The following is a 21,004-nucleotide window of genomic DNA, read 5'->3' on the forward strand; positions in this document are numbered from 1 at the left end:
CAAAGCAGAAGGAACTGTGCAGGATGTCTGCTCTTGTATTCTGTTTGCAAAAAAAAAAGTTATTGAATGAGAGGTTTGTGTGAGTAACTTCATTTTCACTCTATTGGAACATCAATGTTTATCAAAATGTTTGGCCGAATGCCTCACTGCTACACAGCAGGATCAATCTTGAGTGGTAATTCTACATTTTAACTAGCAAGAATATTATGAGGTTAAGTACAGCAATAAAACATAAATGAATACACTAAAACAGAGCTCATGCTGGTAACACATATGTGAACAGTAAGAAATGACTAAAATACAACTGAATCATAAAACAGCAAGGAACTAAATCCCTCCTGGAAGAGGTAGAGAGAGAGTGTGTGTGTGTGTGTGTGTGTGTGTGTGTGTGTCTGTGTGTGTGTCTGTGTCTGTGTGTGTGTGTGTGTCACTCTCTCTCTCTCACTCTCACCTTCTGGTAGTAGGCAGGGTTCCCTGTCAGGTAAGTGAGGTGAACAAACTCCATGTGCAGAGTTCCAAACTCAGCTAGGATACTGCTGCCAGCTGAGGCCCAACCCCAGTTACGACCAACACCACTGCAGGAAGAGGGAGAAAAGAACTATTAGATGAGGATAATATGAAAAACAGATGAGCGCGAAAGGAGAAGGTACTTTCAAATGCACTTTAACATATGAAGATGTACTCTAAAAAGGAGAAGACGTAGAAGAAGAAATGTATTTTGATTTGAAGACTAATAATCACACGAAGAAGAAAGCGGAAGAAGAAAATGACAAAAAGAAGTGATTTGACTTGGAGAAGAAGAACAAATCACAGTAATAGCTGATGCGGATGCAACAAATACACCAGTCATGGTGGGAAAATTAATGGTTTTAAAATGCGCAAAATAATTAATGAGTACTTGGATTCATGTTCGGTGAATTGATATACAGTTTTAGAATACCTGGTAAGGACCAGTTATTCACCGCAAGAGATACAAAACAGCACACACAAAGGCAGCAGAATGTCCAGCAATTAAGCAAATCTGACTAAAAGCAGGATTCTGTTCATGTTGATATGTATATAGTTTGATTTAATCCTGGCACTCAGTATTTAAGACAGTGGGCTCGGCTTTCTGACAGTATTGTGGTAGCTTTAACAGATTAAATGACAATAAAATTTGCTCAAAACACAGCAAGTGGAGCACTGAAGTGAGTAAGTATGGCCAACAACAAATTATTATGTGACTTATACTGGCTATAATTACAGTTTTGTGTCACAAGTGAACACATTTTTTGTCTGCAAACATCACACTGAAACAAAACAAATCAAATATATCATGGTGCCATTTATTTTTGGACATATAGTTTTGTTTTTGGAAACTGGAGGCCTCAGACCGAAATTTCGTTGCCATAATATAGTGATACGTTTTTGTGTAATGACAATAAAGAAAGTCTAAGTCTAAGTGTCCTCTATACCTCTTCAGATTGACCATGGCCCATGGGATTCCTGTGGGGGTGTTGAAGGCCGGGAGCAGCTTCTCTGCTAGCTGGACAGCTTTCAGCTTAAACATCTGGAGAGAGACAAAAGAAAGGTGTCGACTTAAATCAGTTAGCCCACCCACTTCACCCCCTGTAACGATCACTTAAAACATCCACGAAACATTAAACAGCTGCCCACAGCCAAAAACAAATCTTGGTGGAAAACATCTAAAGCTGAAGGAGAAGTGAGCCGTTTCGTAAGAGGACAGGAAGTCTATATTCACAACGTCCTTTTCAACTTGTGAAGTGTCTGGAAATGAAATCTTGTAGGTCAATCCATGTCGACTGAGCGAAGGGAAAAGACATTTTTGTTGTCTCGTCTGCTCCCTAATTTGAAGAGACTGACGAGGAGAACCGAGACATGTCGGTTTCCAGATTACAGAGGTTCTTACTTTAGCCTGACAGACGCAGCCAGGCTGCTGCACTCGTGCTTATCACCGCACGCCACTCAAGCAGATGAAAGTCAATGACACATATTCAGCAGCTTTTTAATTTTTAGTGTTCTGCATGCTGATAGTTTGGACAGAACTCGTGACCCTGTGGTCGTGGAGGGGGTAAAGCAGGCGCAGCGAGTGTGTGGGAAGAGAAGGTGGATGGATGTGGAGCTTTTAATGCATGCCAGGTCTTGTTATCTAACAAATAAAAATGTGGGCTGCCAAAGTTGAACTTTTTCATTGCCTTTTTCTGGTTGAGACCTTTCCACACTGAGATGAGGCCGTCGGATGAAAACACATTTATTGATTTCTGTCCTGCGCAGCATCTGCGTCACAGCATGTTTAATAACGCGCACTGGGTGAGCTTTCACTTCGGTGACAGATGAACAGAGAATAACAATGGCAGGAAAATATGTGACAGAAAAACAAAATCGCCACTCCACCAAGAGTGAAGTGAAAAGGAGTTAGAAAACAGGCTGCAATGTGAATTGTTTCTCAAGGGTGGGCCATGTGTGACACCTAAACAAATGTTTACAATTGTTTTTAGAGTCCCCTACACAAGACATGCACTGCCTTTCCATCTCATGAGGCAGTGAACAGGAACAAAGTTATTTTTTTTTTTTTTTTAGTAATGTGTGGTCAAGTGGTACAGGTAATCAGTACTTCTTAACACTGTACGCAGCACAGGTCGGAGTAGTTTGCAACAATCACTTCCTGCTCATTTTAAGAAGATTAGTGCATGAAGATTTTGTGTTCATATCGCCAATAAGCTCAACTGCTGTTGCTGAATGAGCATGACTGCGTAGTCTGTTATTGCTGAGACAACTTTCGGGAACAGACATGAGTCAGACGGGGCAGTGACATCATTGTTTGCAGAAAGTTGCAGATCAACTGTAAAGAGACAGATGCAGCGCTTTAAAATGTACCGTAAATTCCGGAGTGTAGAGCGCACCAGAATATTGGCCACATCCACTCATTTTAAGAAGGAAAATAGATCTTGTTCCAACATAAGCTGCACAGGTCTACATCCAGGGGTGCAGTGGTGCTGCCTGCGCTTTGGAAAGGTCAGTGATGCACCCGGTGAAAAGATGCATGAGAATCTCTTCTAAACTAGTTCTGAAAACAGGGTCCAGCACTGAGACTGACACATGCACTTGTTACATCTTTTATTTACATTAAATCACTCAAAATGTGATGTTTTTGCCAGTGTGTGTGCGACACCAGACCCGGGCTCAGCTGTTACTTCTCATTTTGTCCCGCTGGACAGGGACAGGGCATCACTGGAAGGAAATGCTCTAAAAACATTTCCCGTAGCTTTCAATCCGTTCACCCATCTTGGGGTTATTTTGCAAACAGACAGGGAGACATAGAATGCGCAGGTAATCTGCTTGGGGGATGTCAAAAGACCAAGCACTCGTAATCCTAATGAGTATAGGACCCACTTGGTCACACACAATAGCTACATGCAGGCAGTATTGAGCTCAGAAACAGACACAAAGTAAAGAGTCGCTTTCTGTCTGGACCAAGCAGTTTTATTGAGACCATACTGCGGAGGATAACAAAAAAGGAAATGAGAACAAATTGTTCCAATGTGGCATCTACCAAAGAATAGATGTGTAAGGCAAGCAGTAACCACAGCAATGTGCCAGAATGTGGAACCTCAAGAACAGAGTCAAATGGAGTCAAATCAGTACAAGTAAGGACACAGCAAATGTCAGCAAGATTAAGTACAAGGTCATGATGTCGGTCATGAAGAGACAAAAATGAAGGGGGAAAAGAGACACAAGTGAGAAAATGTAGGCCACAGATAAAGATGAGTCTATTCTAGTAACTCCTTCATCCCAGTTCAAAGGAAAAGACGCTGACTCTCATCCATGTGCATGTCAAGGGTCATAATGCTCGTGACAAGCTCTGCGGTCATAAACACAGCCATTAATTCAAAGACGCTTTTCTGGCTGCACTGAGAGTTCAAAATTCTGTTTAATATATTGTCCGTTCCACCGGCCATGTCACTGAACAGAGAGCCAAACTACCCATCAGAGGACACAACCCGGCCTGTTTGACGATAAGACTCTACGCTTTTACGATTCCGTCCATCCTGCGCCGCGTTTATGTGGTGCACTGATGAAGGACAAGGGAGCTGTAGATAGTTTGCTGGCATTCAGAATGAAGGGCAGGTTTCCGCATATCTCTGCGGGCTTCTTTCTGTTTTCTGGTGCCATAAAACTTTTTTAAAGTTCGTGAGCTGAGACAGCAGTGAAGTAGTTTTCACATTCTGTTTGAGAAAGTGTGTCAATCTACAAATTCTTATGTTTAAACATGAATGTTTAAGCAAGATGACTCTCTCTACGGCAGTGACAGCTCTGAAACTCATTAGACAGTTAAGGCCCAACTAAAAAAAGCCTGCTCAAGTTGGCATAGTTCTTCTAGCTGGACGTTCTGCATGTTGCCAGTTTTTTATTGATGCCATGTTGTGCCTGCTTTTATCCTTGTAAAGCGACAATGGGTGTCATGAAAGGCGCCCTCAAATAACATGTATTTCTTCTCATTTGATTATTATTGTCGCAAATTACAACTGTGGAAGCCAAAGGATAACTAGGGGAAAGTTAAGTACTTATGATTAAATAAACATGATTTACACAATATAAACTCATTTCTCTAAACATTTCTGGAATAAAACATTTCAAAATTAATTAGGACAAATAAGTAACATTTTTCTGTACATGGGAGAAAGATAAAATCTTACTATACACTCTAGTTTTTTTTTATTTTTTTATTTATTTTTTTATTCATTATTATGAATATATATATATGTGTGTGTTTTCAATTTTGTTCATCTAAACTTGTATCAAATAGTAATAAAATTCGCAAACTGCCCAACTACAATGACAGCGTACGATCAAACAATTTCCTCATCATTTTAAATAAGCTTTTTATTTGAGATGATTGCGACTGACCTCATAAGTAGGAAACTGCCACATCAGACATTAGCTCATTCATCATTAGCCAAGAATTAATCTGCTTAATTTATCCTCTTTAAACTGACTTCATGGATAATGAAATGATAAAAATAATCCTCATAATGAGGAAATCTTTTCAATCTATTTTCTGCTGCCTTTGTTTTCAGATGAGTTCAAGTCATTGACGTGCAAAATACAAACAAGTGTCTGCATAATGACAAAGAAATTACTTAGCTATGACATGAGGATTGGTCTCCTCCAAAATGTCTAGAGACTGCATGTCTGTGACGGAAATTTGATACTTTGAAAAAAGAAAAATAGTAAAAACCACTCCACTTTTATTTAGCAATTCATTTCCGCAATACTGAACGGCATGATACACAAGAATACTTGAATCTGCGGAGCTGTGGAACTGTGGAGCGAACATGGGCCACCCGACACTTTCCACAAGCATCATTGAGCCACGGCCTCACATGACTCTGACATCCATTTAGTGTTTCCTTCCTTGGACCACATCAGCCACCATCATTATGACACATCCTTCTACATTTTAGGGGTTTGGGTCCCATAGATCAGTTCTGTGTCATCCCTGTGCAGTGCGCTGAGGCGAAGTTCGGCTCCAACAACAGCTGCACAACTAAAATGTTGGATCCAAGTAGCCTGAGCCTCAGCCTAGAACAAAGCCTTTCACCACAGATCAGGGCCTCAGAGTCACATCAAATCAAACCCAGGATGGATCTTGACGGGTCTCAGAAGGCTGGTGAGGTAGACCCGCTAAGTGCGCACCTATGGTGCTGGGGAAAGGAGTGGGGAAGGATAAGTTACGTTGCAGGCACTATGGCAGCTATTACAGCCATCACAGAGAAGCAGGCCGAGGACTTGGGCACAGTTTCTCACATACAAATCCAGCTAACCTGGAAAGCACTGGTTCTGACAACATTGTTCCCAGGTGGCATTCCTGCATTTACACAACAGCACAACTATCAGTATTAACCGACAGTGTTGTCTGATGTCTAGTGATTCATTGTAATAAGTGTGAAAAACTTAACTTGCTTGCCCCTGACTTAAAAAAAAAAAAAAAGATCTGTGTTCATAATGCATGTATTACATCGCCCACGACAGAGATGTAAGGTGTGAATCCAATAATAGTGTACACTGAACAGTAAGGCTGGGCTGTTTTAAATCATGTGAGCTCAGTGCATAAAAATATATCCATATACAGAATACAACAGAAAAAAACAATGCCTATTATACAAGTGCAATGCACATGATTCCATACGGGAAATTTTCATGTCCAGATTAAGAGTCTTTCTTTATCAACCCTTTGGCCCATTTGATGCAGCTTCCTCCATGTACTTACTTCGCTACTCTTTTATTTTTTTCTTACCACAACTTCTCTGGAATTAACCGTAACCCGAGTGAATCAGTATGCAACTATGGGCCAAAGTCACAGACAGCGGATAACAGGCACGTCTGCATGTACAGAGGCTGCAGCCGTAATTTTGTGACAAGAGATGACAGTGTCAGTGCTCAGACGGATTCCTGTTGAGAATAACTGTAGTTAAAATTCAAGCAGCAGCTCTGTAAGGCGCTTTGAAGCACTCTACCAAGTGATGGTGATCTTTGTCACGATGTTCCGAACTGTGACAAGGAACGTTGTAATCTGACACTTCAACATGCCCTTTACTCAGTCAACAATCCAGCTAATCCACATCAGAATATCAATATTGCAAGATTAAGTAGAAGAGAGAGACAGAGAAGAAGAAGTTTGGTTGAAAGAGATTATTTAAAAACCAGACACTCGAGCGGGAACATTGCATTTTGCCGAGTCAGACACATTTCGACTGTCGACAACAGTAGTTATTAACCCTCCCAGCACTGTGCTGAATCGTATCATGTTTATTTTTTCCCCAACATTCAATTTTTTCCATGTAAATTTATGGGTTGGGCGACATACCATGGTAACAGTAGATGCGTAGTCGACTCGCAAAATCGGGGGTCCCTAGCTGAATTTGACGCATGCTTCACTTCATACCTTTACAACGGTGGGAAAATGACAGTCCAATGTCTAACAGGACTCGAGTTCTGCTGTGAAAGAAATCTAATAATTGCAAGATTCCTGGCCCTCCTGAGTGTTCCCTATCTGACTTGGCACACCCGCCTCTGCCATCACAGTTCCACCATCATGAAGAGGCCGGGTTCTTCTTCTTGAAGCATTGCGACTCTTTCCACTCATATTATTAGGTATTAGAGAAAAGGTCGTGCCTAAGATCCAATATAATTAATGAAAACAAAAATTAAACAAACAGTGAAAATACAATTTGAACAAATTCGTAACACAGAGAAAAAACCCTTACTTTTTGTCTGCAATAACTATATAACGGATGAGGTGTCCTACGTTACTTTAAGTGAGTTTGATGTGAGGTGTGGCGGTTATCTACATTCCAGTGATCCCTAGAGCTGCCACAAAATTTTGTTGTGATCAATAGTCACTACTAACTGGCTGATGCCATGGACTTCACAGTGAATGAGCGCATCCTGGTACTGTATGTCCAAAAGCACTGACTGCACACAGGAAGTCCTGAACAGAATGTTGCTACCTATAAACAGCATCCAAAGGGGATTATATGATAGACTGTGAAATTTGCTGAGCAACTGTCAACAGAGGGACGGTCCCCAAGGCTAGCAGGAGAGACAGGATTAGCCAGTGCAATTTCTATTCTTGGTTACGTTATGACATCGGCAGATGAGTCACCGCCTGCATTGTTTTAACGCTGTACTATAAATCTAGTCGGCTATTCAGATAGATCAGTGATAAATGATGCGATAATGCAAGCATTCCTTTCATGTGTGGCCCTGGCATTACGTATTCTTAAAAAAAAGTTATGTCTAATCTCACAAAACCAGTGGCAGTGGAAGCCCCAGGTCTTCATAGTAGGCCCTGAACTATCAGGACTCAAACATTAACCAGACTACAGTATCTCACTCCCCAAGGACAGTTGGAATGAGAACGGAGTTGGATTCCCCCTCCTGCAAGAAAACATTTGGTGTGAATCATGTGAGAAAGTGGGGCAAGAGAAGATGAATTTGGACTGCACAATTATTGTTTTAGACAATTTGCCTTTCTTCATCAGCGCACTTGGAAATATGTGCCACCCCACTTGAACGCACATCCCTTATCTGTGTTTTGTGGCTGAATCTTTTGCAACTAATAGCATTTCCTTCTCCCAGAACACAACATGAGTAATCGGACAGATCCCAGCATCGTCTGAATAAGGAGGTGTTATTTACTTAAATAATGATGTTTTTTTTTTCCCAAAAGTGAATTATTTACTAGCACAAAAAAGATGGAATTCAATCATTTCTGCTGTCTGAAACTTCACTCTTTCTTCCACAGTTCCTGATGCCAGCACACAAACACCTTGCTTGATAGCATGATGTTACACAAGGAAAAAGCTTCTACGAATGAGTGAGGAGACAATTGCCAGAAATTAATAGGGTGACCTCAATATGTGCCGTTAACTGTGAGGGAAACTCATCAAACATTTCAGTTGATATGAGAATGCAGAACTAATGAAAATATTGGAGGGAGTTTTCAAAAGTATTCAGCAATAACACACTAATTATCTTATTTATAGCATGTGACCTAGATATTGTGAGCTCATGGTTATGGCTTGTTTGACTTCCAGCATTCTTCGTAACAACTTTTTATATTCTCACAACAGGCCTCTGGAAAGGACATTTTTTTCAACTAGTCAGTGTCTTTGTTGAGGAGAAAAAGATATCATGTACAGTCACCTGTCACATGACAATCCTTATCTTGAAAATGTAAAGATAGTAAAGAAAATGTAAAGATGTAAAGATTTATCTTTTTAGCTTTTGAGTATTGGTGAAATGTTCCTTCAAAGTTGTTTTCTTCTTTAAATACAGCACATGATTTATTCTAGCCTTAGTGTGGTGTGGCCATGTAGCTAAACACAGTGTTTGCTGACTAAAGATGTCTTTGCCAGGATAATGGCCCACTTATGCTCAGCAAAAAATATGGTTCCATATATAAACGGAGCCTTCTGTCTACCGATATGTAGCTCAAATGAAACACAAAGAAGAGAATTCTTTAACCTCAAATCGCTATATATTGAGCGGCCTTACCAACCAATGCCTCCTACAATGCTGCCTCCCTTTTTGTTTTTTCTGTAAGAGGTATATGATCAATACTTCTTCATAGCCGCCATACTGGTTTTGGTGTTTGGTGCTGTCATAAACTCTTGACTCTAGGCTGCCCCTGGTGGTTACAATGGTGAACAGCAATACCATCGTGAAGAACACTTGGATGTATGTGATCAGCAAGTAACAGGTACATTTTTTATGAGTAAAGGTAGCATAAAGGACTCATCATTTAAACCAAATTCAGTGTATAGTAGTATAATACTTCCACTTCTTCTTCCATTCAGTTTGTTTCTCCCTAAAGTTATGGTGGCAACGAACAAGTCATAACAGTCAAGTCCCAGTTGATCAGTTGACTATATCTGATCAACTGGCATAGCTCCATTTAGTGCTAACACCAATATAAATATCCAAACAACCTGAACATTATCGACAAACCTTGAGTGTAGCAAAACATAAGAAGGAGCCAAAATGCTATTCTGTGGGACTGAACACGTGTAGGTAGCGCATGAGATTTGGGGAGAGAACAGAGGATGAAGAGGCAACAGCCTGTCAGCGTTAAAGATTAATAACTTACGGAGAAACAGATGTTAACTTCAAAAGACAAAAAGGAGGCTTATTTGCTGTTTGCTGCTCCAGTTCCTTGTATCATTTTTTTTCATTTCAACCTCCACAATTTAGCTTTTAAACCCCAGTAAGTTTCCTTCAGTCTTTGCCGTCTTTTTTTCATCTCTTCCCACTTCTTCTTATCCATGTCTCTTCAAATCCCTCCCAACTTCCCTTCGCCATCATTATCTCAGCCCAACTCCTGCAGTGGAACAAATCCCAGACTTTTTTTTTTGTTCCATTTTAAACATGGAAGCCCTTTCTTCATTCAGGCATTCGTTGTGCATTTATGTTTTCCTTATGGGATACTTCATTGTCTTTGCCACATTGAAATGTTTTGAAGATTTATTTTGACTATAACTGTGATAGTGCCAATGCCAGAGAATAATTTGTTTTGTTTTTTAATGACATGATGGAAGCTATATTTACTCTATATTATTATAAAAGCTTTTTATCACTGAAGTGTAATTGCTACAGCAGCTCTCTCTACAATCTATTATATTACCCATTCCTTGTGGGGGGTGTGGAGGAAATAAACATAATTGCAAGGAAAGTAGATAACAATACAACAGGGGAAATTACACTTGTATTTAACTCAAATTTATTTGTTACTTTATGCTTGATGCTAGTACAAAAACAATCCCAGAGGTATTCAAATCTGCACTTCTTTTGTTCCTTGAAGTGACCACTCCCCCCATTCTCTACTTACTTAACATCCTTATGACTCAGAAACAAATCTGCCTCCTACAGGCACAGCTTTATTCCCACTGGCATGGCAGCAGCCAACTGGCATTGATGCTTATCGCCGTAATATATCACTCTTGTCTTGAAGCTCACCATCCTGCTCTAATTTCAGGCTTCCTTGACCGTTTCCTTTCTTTTAGAATTCAGCTGAGACACGGAGAGCGGCGTTACTCTCACACACACGCACACACAGTCACAGTGCCCCAGGGAGCGTCGAGCAGCCTCAATGTATTCCGATGATGCTTGATTGAGGCAGTTTGTGGGTCAAGTGCCTTGCTCAAGGACACGTCTAATGAGATCCGATTCCCCACCTTTAGGGCCATCTTTATTCGTCACCCGTTATGCTTTTTATCGGGAAGTGTCACCTCCAAACACCCTCCACTCATTCATTCTCCACCCGCTCCTTTACTGTCGGCTCTCGAGTGCTTACAGCTCCTTCCCACTTCTTTCCCACCTCCCACGGCTTGTATTAAAGCACGGTGGGAGCTGATGAATGACAGCGGCCGATTTGAAGGGAGGTGGAATAGAATATTGTCTGGAAAGAAAGTGAATGTGCTTGTACGGTGAGGGGTTAATGTTGTTTTAATTCGGATTACACTACATCACAATTCATTATCCTCATATTTTCCCCACAGCACAAGAACGTTTGATAGCAATTTATCAAGACACCGTGCGGCAGTGAATCCCTGCAGCAAGAGGCTTCAATTCCCAATCTGGCTCCACGATCATACTTTTACTGAACAGAATTTTCATGATTATTATATATAATACATTATGAATGTACTAAAGTGTTAGATACCAAAGAATTGCAGGGATAAACTATTAAGGATCTGGGATGTGACTGCTTTTGAGGCAGATCAGGGTCCTGATCCCTGCATACATGTCTGTGGTAGGGAGTGAAGAGAATAAGGTAGAACAGTCGCCCTCTCAGCTTAAACTCCTAGATCTTTTTAGCATTGAAAAGAAGACCATCTGTCAACTTTAAGATTGAGTAGACACAAAAAGCAAGAAGAGGGTAGATGATGTCTCATGACACAGTATTGAGGGGTTGATGAGGTTTCATGAAACAGTGTCCTGATTTTCACAGGCCACCAGATGGCACTGTTATCATTTCTAAACCAAAACCGTCATGCAGTGGCCTCTGAAAATTGGGATGCTGTTCCTTCAACCGTGCAATACTGTTTCATTACGGATAGACGGACAGATAGATAGATGGCAAAATTAGATTAGATCTACGTCATCTACCCTTATGCAACCAGTAATGGTCTATATGTCCCTCTAGAGCAATGATAAGCTCAAAAGCATATTTTTGAGCACTACATTAATTTTACCTTCTCTAAAACAAAGTGCTTTTGCTCAAATGCATCTAGTCATCAATTGAAATGTGAGACAAATTCCTTCATTTGGAGATTTTGTCTCCTTACCAGTCATTATTAAGTAAATTTAAGTAATGTTAATAATGGGATGCTGCCTGGTCTTTCCAGGGCTCCATGTTTCAATGAATTGCTCACGTCTGGCCCAATGGGATACTGGTGTGAAGCAGCAGAAATAGCATTTAATGTTTCTGCAAATTCAGCCCAAGAACTTTTGATGACACAACAAGCAAAATAAATATAAGTCATTGAAGGAAGAAAATTGAGTCAGAGATTTGGGATAGAGTCAGCCAGACCCCTGACACCAAGCAAGCAAATAACACGATCGAATAAACAGACTATTTTCTTGAATCACAAGTGTGTCATATTAAAATTGACACACTTTTTGTTTTTTTTTTGTATAGATTGTTTCCATTGCTCCACTCAACGATTTTAAAAGTAGCCTCAATCCATTCCACCTCCCTCTGCTGGATATCTCTCACTAACATGCTCATACAGTGGCTCAATATACACATACAAACAAATGAAACCAATATAGCACTTGAATTTTAAGTGAACTTGCCACTAAATATGAACATTGACACACCAATATTCAAAAATGTGACATAATTATCATGAAAAATCCTGCCTACTCAGAAACCAGTTTTATTGAGCCTCAAATCTTAATTCAAACAGACATGATTATAAGATTTTCAAGCACCATCACAGGGGTGTTATGAGCTCTTTCAAGATTACCATTGACATTATCACAGAGCTGAACTTGAACCCAATCATCCAACACCTGATGGAGCTGGTCTGAATGCAGCTGGGTACAAGGTAAGTGGCATGTTTTGTCCTTCAAGTCTACTTCAACCATTCAAAAGTGACAAAGTATTGTATACTTGAATAGACTGTCACAACCCACACAGCTGTTTTGGCTAGTATTGACATGACAGCATCAACCCCTGTAATTCCAATGAACATATTCAGTGCACTCTCCTGACCTTGAACAGACAGATCCTCAAGTGCCACTTTGAAGAGCCTTATATAAGCAGACGTCTGGGCCAGGAGGGGAAAAAATCTTTAGCTTCGGAAAACTAGTTCAATGAATTCTCACATTGTTTTTAAACCAAGAGTGCCACCTCCTGGTCACTGAAAAAGAGGACACTGATTCATGAACCTGAATACTTCATGACTAGCTAACGCTGACTTTACACTTGACTCATTTAAATCCAACAAAAATGACCCACTGCGTCACCGCTTTTAAAACCCTTACCTGCATAAAAACTGGAAACAGCATTCGTCGGACATACGAACCTTATTCAAACCCACAGAAGGATGAAGTACTTACCTCTTGTCCTGATAGGTAGTAGGCTGCCAGCAGTCCCCCGATGAAACGAATGTTGACTTCAAATACTGACACCTCAGCATTCTGGGGATGAAAAAACAATTCCAGACACAAAACAAGCAATTAATGAAGAGGTACATAAACAAACCTGATCACAACAAAGACACAATACGATAAATATACAGCAGCAACGCGCATTTCAGTTACAACAAATCAATTAAAATCAGGTACGAAGACACAAGTGGAGGGAAAATTGGGACAATGTCAACCCAAATTTCTTTTTATGCAAAGTTAATGTTCAGCAAAACAAAAACCATGGCGCTTCGAACAAGCAACTATTTGCATTTGAAATACATATTAGACCTCACATTATGTTTACAAAAAAAAAGAATAGATAAATCCCTACTTTTAAGAAAATCGATAATGGGCTAAGGGACTGGTTACATAAAGTTGGCTGCTATGAGAATTCTGTCGATTTAGTCCACACTTCCTCTGTCGTCTTGGCAACACTCTAGTCTAGCATGAGTGCAAACAACATTCTCTCTCGGTTTCTACTGGGTTGAAATACTTAGAATATGCCTAAACTAAAACATTGGACAATCTTTTCGGGATTGATCTGATCTTTCCTGTGCTTTCTCTGTGCTATTCTAGTTATCCAGTTGACTCTTTACCTGATCCATCATCTAGCCAGTCTTCTCAGCAGAAAGTAGGGGAAACAGCCCTTATCTTACTATCTCATAACTTCTTCAGGTATTGAAATGATAACATGCTACCTGCATGAGTCATTGTTTAGTTATGGGATTGGTGGAGCATGAAACCTGAAAACAGTTTCATACAAAAACAGAGAGCATTCTGTAAGTGTGTTTGTAGACCCTGAGTGAGTCTTGCTATTGCCAGCTGTCACAACAACCCTGCATTTTTTTAGGAGAATACACAGCTGGAAGAATTTCACTGAAGTCTGCATACTGGGAAAAACAACATTTCCTCAGCACACTACAAGGGTTGTTGAACAGCATATCACTGTGTCTGTTTGTTTGTTTGAATGAGGGGTATTCAAATGACTACAGATCTTTTCAATGAAGATACTTTGTATTTTGTCCTGGTTTCCAAACCATAAAGGATTATATCGAAGTGGAACCCAGAAACTGCCTGTGTTCTGATTGCTGCAGTCACTCCAGAAATGTATGAAAAAGAAATGCAGGAACAGTTACTCCAAAATGCTTCTCATTCATGTGGCCAACTATTTGTGGAGCTTTGCTTCCAAGTGTGGGTTTGGATCCGCTGTGGAAAGACAAATCTTCTCAGCTGAAATGAGCTTGCAAAGAACTGTTTCTGAAAACAGCAATCCTTCTTGGTGACAATCCTAAAAACTATCATTGTTGCCAGAAGAATGTTTTTCTTTCGGGGCAAGACTTCTGGACATAGCATGATCACCATGACTAGCAATTGAAGTACGTTTTTTTTCTTCCTCTCATTCCATAATCGAGCCAATGGCCTTTTCCCTGCTATCGGCTGTTTGACAGCAGTTGAAGTAGAATGACACCTTCAGTTTGCTTCTCAGCACACTTGCCTGAAGCTTTGGAATATGAACAAGAGTAGAGATGAATCATGAACCATATGACTGTTCAAGGTTGATACCCAGCTGTTGTAAAGCTGATGAGGTTTGTATCAATCTGCAACAAAAAGACCCACAAACCTAAAGACAGAATATGTTGTACGTTATCAGGAGGCTATTCAGGATAATACTATCAGGATAAAGCTGTTTTCATTTTCCTTACCTTGCTTCTTGTGCCCTACGCTCTAGTGTTGACTCTGAGTTGTCACCTGTGCCTTCATCTACTGCAGTGGTACCACCTTCACATCAAATAAGTAAACTGACACAGTCCCATCTTGATATTGAAAGCCCATTACAGAGTCGAGGCATTGGATATTAAAGAACTTGAAGGAACTTTATTCAACCATTTATGCGTTCTAGAACTGAAGCTAATGAATCTGTCAATTGTGAGACTTACATTTGGTCCACTGGGTGCCACCATAGTATAAAAACTGGGGATGGAGCAGTGTATGTTGACGTGAGATGCAGGTGCTACATGACTGTTTGGATCAGGTTCAGATGAACAGACTGCACTGTTACTTCTTTCTCAATTACTTCACCTAACCAGCATGTCTTCTCTGTCACTCTCTCCTGACTCTCTCTCCTGGCTCAGTATATGGGCACATTTTCACCAATCACAACCTAAAGGGAAAGAAAAAATATTAAAAATACAAAAACCATCTGTTAAACGTTAGCTAGGTCCAGTTGTTTAGTAGGAGGCACCTCTAGCTCTGTATTGCATTGTGTAAATACCTATGTCACTCAGTGGACATCGGTCTTTAGACATACTCTGGGTGTGAGTGCGTGTAATGGTTAAGATGTGTGTATCACAAGATGAACGCGTGAGAGTCAGAATTGAGCACAACTGCCTCTGTGCAACCAAGCATAAAGTGAAATGACATGGTAACGTGAGACCGTAACCGACCATGCCGTTGGGATGACACTGTCTGGAGCATTGTCAGGGAAACACAGATGTTATCATTTTTCATAAAATAAATGGGCAAAGCAAGTTCAGTGGGCAAGGGATATGTCGCACCAACGCTGTCTTCTAGGGATGGGCTGGTGAGGCTTCATGAAACTAGCCTATCACTACCACCTTCGGTACTCTGCAGCGATCAGTGTACTGCTGTCACTGGGATTGATTCAGAATTTCCAAAATGATTTGCTTATCAAAGGCAATTATCAAATTTAATTTGGCAATGGATGGCAGGGGAGTCAAAACAATCTTGGCACATTATTGAAAGTATTAATGTTTACCGTCTGGTTCATGAAATGATTTTTGTTTTAGGGATTTCAGAAACTGACAAAGAGTCGTGTAGTGGAAAAAGCGATTCAGATCAATTGATCAATCTCTGAAACTCAGTCCTATCACCTGCATGTATGACTCATGGGGCCCCAAGGTTGGTCAAAAACAACTGTTTTCTAACAGAAAGCTACATTTAATTTCAACGTATATTAAACTCTGAAAAGAGTACGTCCCTTTTTTTATGTTCTGGGTGGTGATCAAAGTGTCTGTACACATCAGATAACAAGGCAAAACAGTTGGGGGTATTCAGTTACAACCATAAAAGAAGTTACAGATCTTTTTTCTCTACTTTTTTTTTTTTACATTAGTTTCACTATTTCTTTGGCCCACAAAACACTCATCTCACTTTATAGACCAATGTCCATCACTAACTAACATCATAACCATAATCATCTGACTAACACGCGTCATTGCTTCCAGTGGTTCAAATAAACCACTCTGCAGTCCTTAGGTAGCATGAACCTGCTCACCTCCTCCAAAACAATTGACAAATCGCTCAAATCTTCCCTGACATCGGGCGCAACTTCCTCCATGCACTCAACCGAGCTTGTTTACAGAGTTGGTTCCTCTCCTCTGGCATTTTACCTGGCTGCAATAACCGAGAATATCGACCATTTATAAACATATTCAGATTTAGATTATGTAAAATAGCAACATATAATGTTTATTACACCATTTCAACTTTATCTCTACAACAGATGCAGCCATGGCACGGTACAAAATATGAAAGGCATTCATCCTCCATCCGAGGGTCCCATCTGTGTCATAAAACATATGTCATCAGCTGACAGATGGAAGCACGGAGTATGTAATGCAGAATGACCATCATACCCATCACTTTGTACTGATAAGCCCTTTTGAAGATGCCCACATTTTCCCAAAAGGACTGAGCCTTCAGTCACATTCGTGATGAGACATGAGAAATCTTCTGACACGTGAAATAAGAAGTCCTCTGACCTGGATGAATATGGACTCACTTAAAATAACGTGAGTGTTAAGAACAGTGTTCTCAAAACCTACTTGAAAACTGAACAGCAATCGGTTACTAGAATATGTATGGCTTTTATGAGGGCTACCAGGTCCACGTTCACCCCATATCGAACTTTGAAAACTTTCTACAATATATTCAGGCAAGGTTTTATGCTTTGGTTTAGAATGAATATTTTTATATTTTTGGAGATGAGAATTCACTGCAGGATGACGCACAACACGGGGAAAATTGAGTTCGTTCAGCACTGACGCAAATTAGACACAGAAATAGATGTGAAAACACGATGTTTGTTCTGTAACTACAAAGGTAGGAGTTATATAATCCTCTTTTATCAGACTTGATTGTGAACTTTTGCCCTCCTCTTTACATTCAGCTTGAGAACCAATTATATCTATAAATATCCAGTTACCAGAAACGGAGCAGCTAATCTTAAAACAATAAAATGAGACAGAGCCTGAAGGGGGACACACACAAAACAATATTCAGGCTGTTTATGTTCCAATTCTGCTGTTTCCCGACCAAGGATGGTAAATGCCCGCTTATCTTAACTGTTGTGAGATCATTCTATCAGTGAATCTTTATGTCTGGGGGGTGTTAAGAGTGTAATTGTCTCGATAATTGGTTCTGGAAGCGGTTAGGACGATTATTATACATGTTCAATATTTACGACCAAAAAAACTCTGTCTGTGTGGGGAAAACTGATCGCTCCCAGCATGAACTGTGATGTGAAACTGAATGTAGAGATGGCCCATGACAGGTTGACAATAAAAAAAAGTTGGGATGGGAATTCAAATGTTTAAACTGTTGTGACTTCATGTAAAGTTACAGTACGTTTCCACCTACAGATGAAAAATTGGACAAATTAGTCCAAAGATTTCTGTAGACCAAAGTCAACTTCCAAAATAGAATGCCAAGCTGATGCCGACAAAACACATGGATATATAGTGGATATAGTTGACTTATCTTTAGTCACTCTTTTTCTCTGTTAACTTTCCCAACAAGTGCCCTTTTTAGACAGTGACTCACTATCAAACAAGCCTGCCAATAAACTATCGAGCGATCATACGCCTAAAGATATGAAGATATCGCACATTTATAAATGTCAATGTTATCTTGGTAATGCTCAGTCTGAGTGTGGTAAAATAATCTCAGGGTTCATAATCAATGGAAATAGTTGTGAAGATGATATGGCCATTTATCTGTGCACTGAGAACAAAGAATATCACTGTTGAAAAATGTCCACACTTTCTACTTCATTGAAGCCTGTCTTACAGTTGGTAAGAGCCCTCAGACACTCTGAAATGTGTTTTTTGGGCACTTTAATCGAAATACGATAAAGACGCCTTGTGTCCCGAGCTGTCTGGGAGGAACTCTTCAAAATTAAATCCAATTCATCAGATCTGGCTCGGTCATATTCTTCGACAGCCTACATTAATCCATGTCTCCATCTCAGCTGCAATGAGATCAGACCTTAAGTCGACTCTTTTCCAGAGTTGGGACAGAGTATACTCCTCCTCTGCTTTGTTGACATGGGTAAGACTTTTCATTGGAAGACACATCTCCAATTACTTGTTTATTTACTTGGTAATTTCAGTTTTGTTAAGAGTGAACGTTCAGTGACAATTCCAAGGTAAAATCTAGTCAGTCTTAGCAAGAAACAAATTAATACTTTACAATGATTAATTGTTGGCCAGCATGCTGCAAATACACAAATGAATAAGTAGCTTATTGAGGGTAATAGATGTTTCCAAATCTTAAGTATGACCATGATATGCTAGCCAACTTCTTTGATAGTGGAAAGTGGTGAGGCTGTTTTATCAACTTATCAAACATTTACATGAGCTATCACAAAATGAAAAAAGCCATTGGACAAAACATTGCGGAGTTGAGCAGCAACATATATTAGAAGAGCCCACATATGGATTTGCTGACACATCTAATTTGACATAGAGAACCTGCACTGTGATTCCAGAGTCCGGAGTCAAACTTTGGCAGTCTGGACTCCAATACCTTCAGGTTGAACAAATCTTTGATTTTTCACGGAAGCCAAACTTAATAACACTTCTGCAGCCAACTCAATACCACTGCAGGCCGGGGAAGTATTGCGCTTCGCTCGATGGGAAAATAAATATCTTGGGAATAAAAAACTGCCCTTTGCTTAGGGCTGAGAAGAGAGTAACTTCAGTCCTGATCGAGCCTATTTTACCTACCCGAGAAATCCATGGAACGCATATATACAAGATTGTCAAAAGGCATTAGCATGACATCTAATTGGGACAGAAACGGTGCAAGAACTTAATGCCATGGCGTCCATGTTTCTGCCTGTCCTTCAAGCCGTTAATGCTGCCTGCATGGTTCCTCCACCTCCATCTCTGCAGACCTAATTTCCTCCTTCATCCTCTGCTCAATCTAAACCTCTTAGATCTCCTTCTACCCCATTGTCCTTTTCAATTCATCGCTCCACACCTCTTCCCGGTGAACAGGCACAGTGGCCCTGGGGTTAATTAGCCATCCAAGTGTCAGACTGTTTGATCCCCTCTACCTGCCGGCAAGGTGTCATGTGACCACCACAGTGAAAATTGAACAAAAGCTCTGACACAGGTGCATCTAAAGGGAATAGCTTATAAAGAGAGTTTATATATGAAGCGCAATCACAATTTTATTACAGTATGAAAGCAAATTCAACAGATGCTGCAGACTAAAGAGACACACACTATATATCTCATATATCCTGGGTAAATGTTTACATTTGCTAAAAACAATTAGTTCAGGAAAAAAAAATATCAAGAGGAAAAATTGTAAGACATAAATACAACTTTTTTTTTCTCCCATTTGTTTTTTTTCCATCACAAACACGATGCCTTAGTCAGACTTTTTTTTTCATTATTACACAGCTATACTGAAACCTAAAGCCATAAAGTTTGGCACATTAAAATATATACTTATATATATAAACGAAGTAAGCATGATGTAGATGACAAAGTTAAGTTGATGAGGCATGAAAAAGTTTAACATCCCCCTCTAATATAAATCTCGAACAGTTGTTGCTTATAGTTTTTTGCAGTTAGTTGACAAGACAGAATATGACTTACAACATTCCAGTCCAGATTCTGCTCGATCCAATCCTGGCCATCCTTAAATTCATCGTGTAAGCCCATGATGTATAAAGTGTCCAAGGCATCCACGATCGTGGCCCCAAGTTGGGAATTTCCTGCAAAGCACACATGAAAAGGATGAGTTTTTTGTAGTGCCAAGAAAAAGGAAATTTCAAAACAGTTCATTTAATACGTTCGCTCTTGTTCTAACAAGTCCCACGCTGGAAAGAAATTGATCTCTTTTTGCTTTCTGCGTTTCACATCAAGTCATCCCTCTCCACCTTGACTGTACTGATCATGGCTCTATTTAAATCCATGAAACTCTTTTGTTTACCCGGTTCCTCCATCACTAACATTCTTCAGCCGATTTCTTATGTTCATTTATCACACAGTCATATTGAATATGCAATCAATAATGGTTTGAGTCTATATTTGAAACGAATGTGTGCTAGCTAGTAAGGACTAAAAGCAAAATCAGGGGTCAACAGCTGATCCATAATATTTTTTTTTGTTCCAACCAACACACTTTAGGGGATCAGTTCAAAACCCATGATCTAAATCATTCCACACCTCAAAAAGGTCCTGCATCCAAGCCAGAAGAATCGTAAATACCACATGATATTCCACACAAAAACTCTAATAGAATTTTAAAATGCATTTGTTTTGCTTCATCACAACATTGTATTAAATCAGATGTACCACATTTATTGGACATGTCAATAGTGTATCTGCCCCATATCATAACTGCAGTTGAGTCAGTGCAAGTCTTCAAGTGGTGCAGCTCTTTATCAGGCTAAGTGCTCCTGTAATTTCAGAGCTTCCTTGGCAGCCTGTTTATCTACAACTTTGTTCAGAGGGGCAACGGAGCAGCCACGCTATCATCATTAGAGCTT

The 21,004-nt window shown here is 40.0% G+C and overlaps 1 protein-coding gene across 1 annotated transcript in view; it reads right to left on the bottom strand.

Annotated features, from left to right (window-relative positions):
* Positions 1-21,004, bottom strand: part of man1a2 (mannosidase, alpha, class 1A, member 2) — an 83,814-nt gene that overhangs the window by 18,526 nt on the left and 44,284 nt on the right. The window contains exons 5-8 of the mRNA XM_053877141.1: positions 20,109-20,227; positions 13,129-13,209; positions 1,455-1,549; positions 452-575 (exon numbers count right to left, since the gene is read on the bottom strand). Coding sequence (XP_053733116.1) covers positions 452-575; positions 1,455-1,549; positions 13,129-13,209; positions 20,109-20,227 — 419 coding nt within the window. The remainder of the gene's footprint in view (positions 1-451; positions 576-1,454; positions 1,550-13,128; positions 13,210-20,108; positions 20,228-21,004) is intronic.

Source organism: Synchiropus splendidus, chromosome 10 (genome assembly GCF_027744825.2).
Source record: "Synchiropus splendidus isolate RoL2022-P1 chromosome 10, RoL_Sspl_1.0, whole genome shotgun sequence".
In the NCBI taxonomy this organism is placed as follows: domain Eukaryota; kingdom Metazoa; phylum Chordata; class Actinopteri; order Syngnathiformes; family Callionymidae; genus Synchiropus; species Synchiropus splendidus.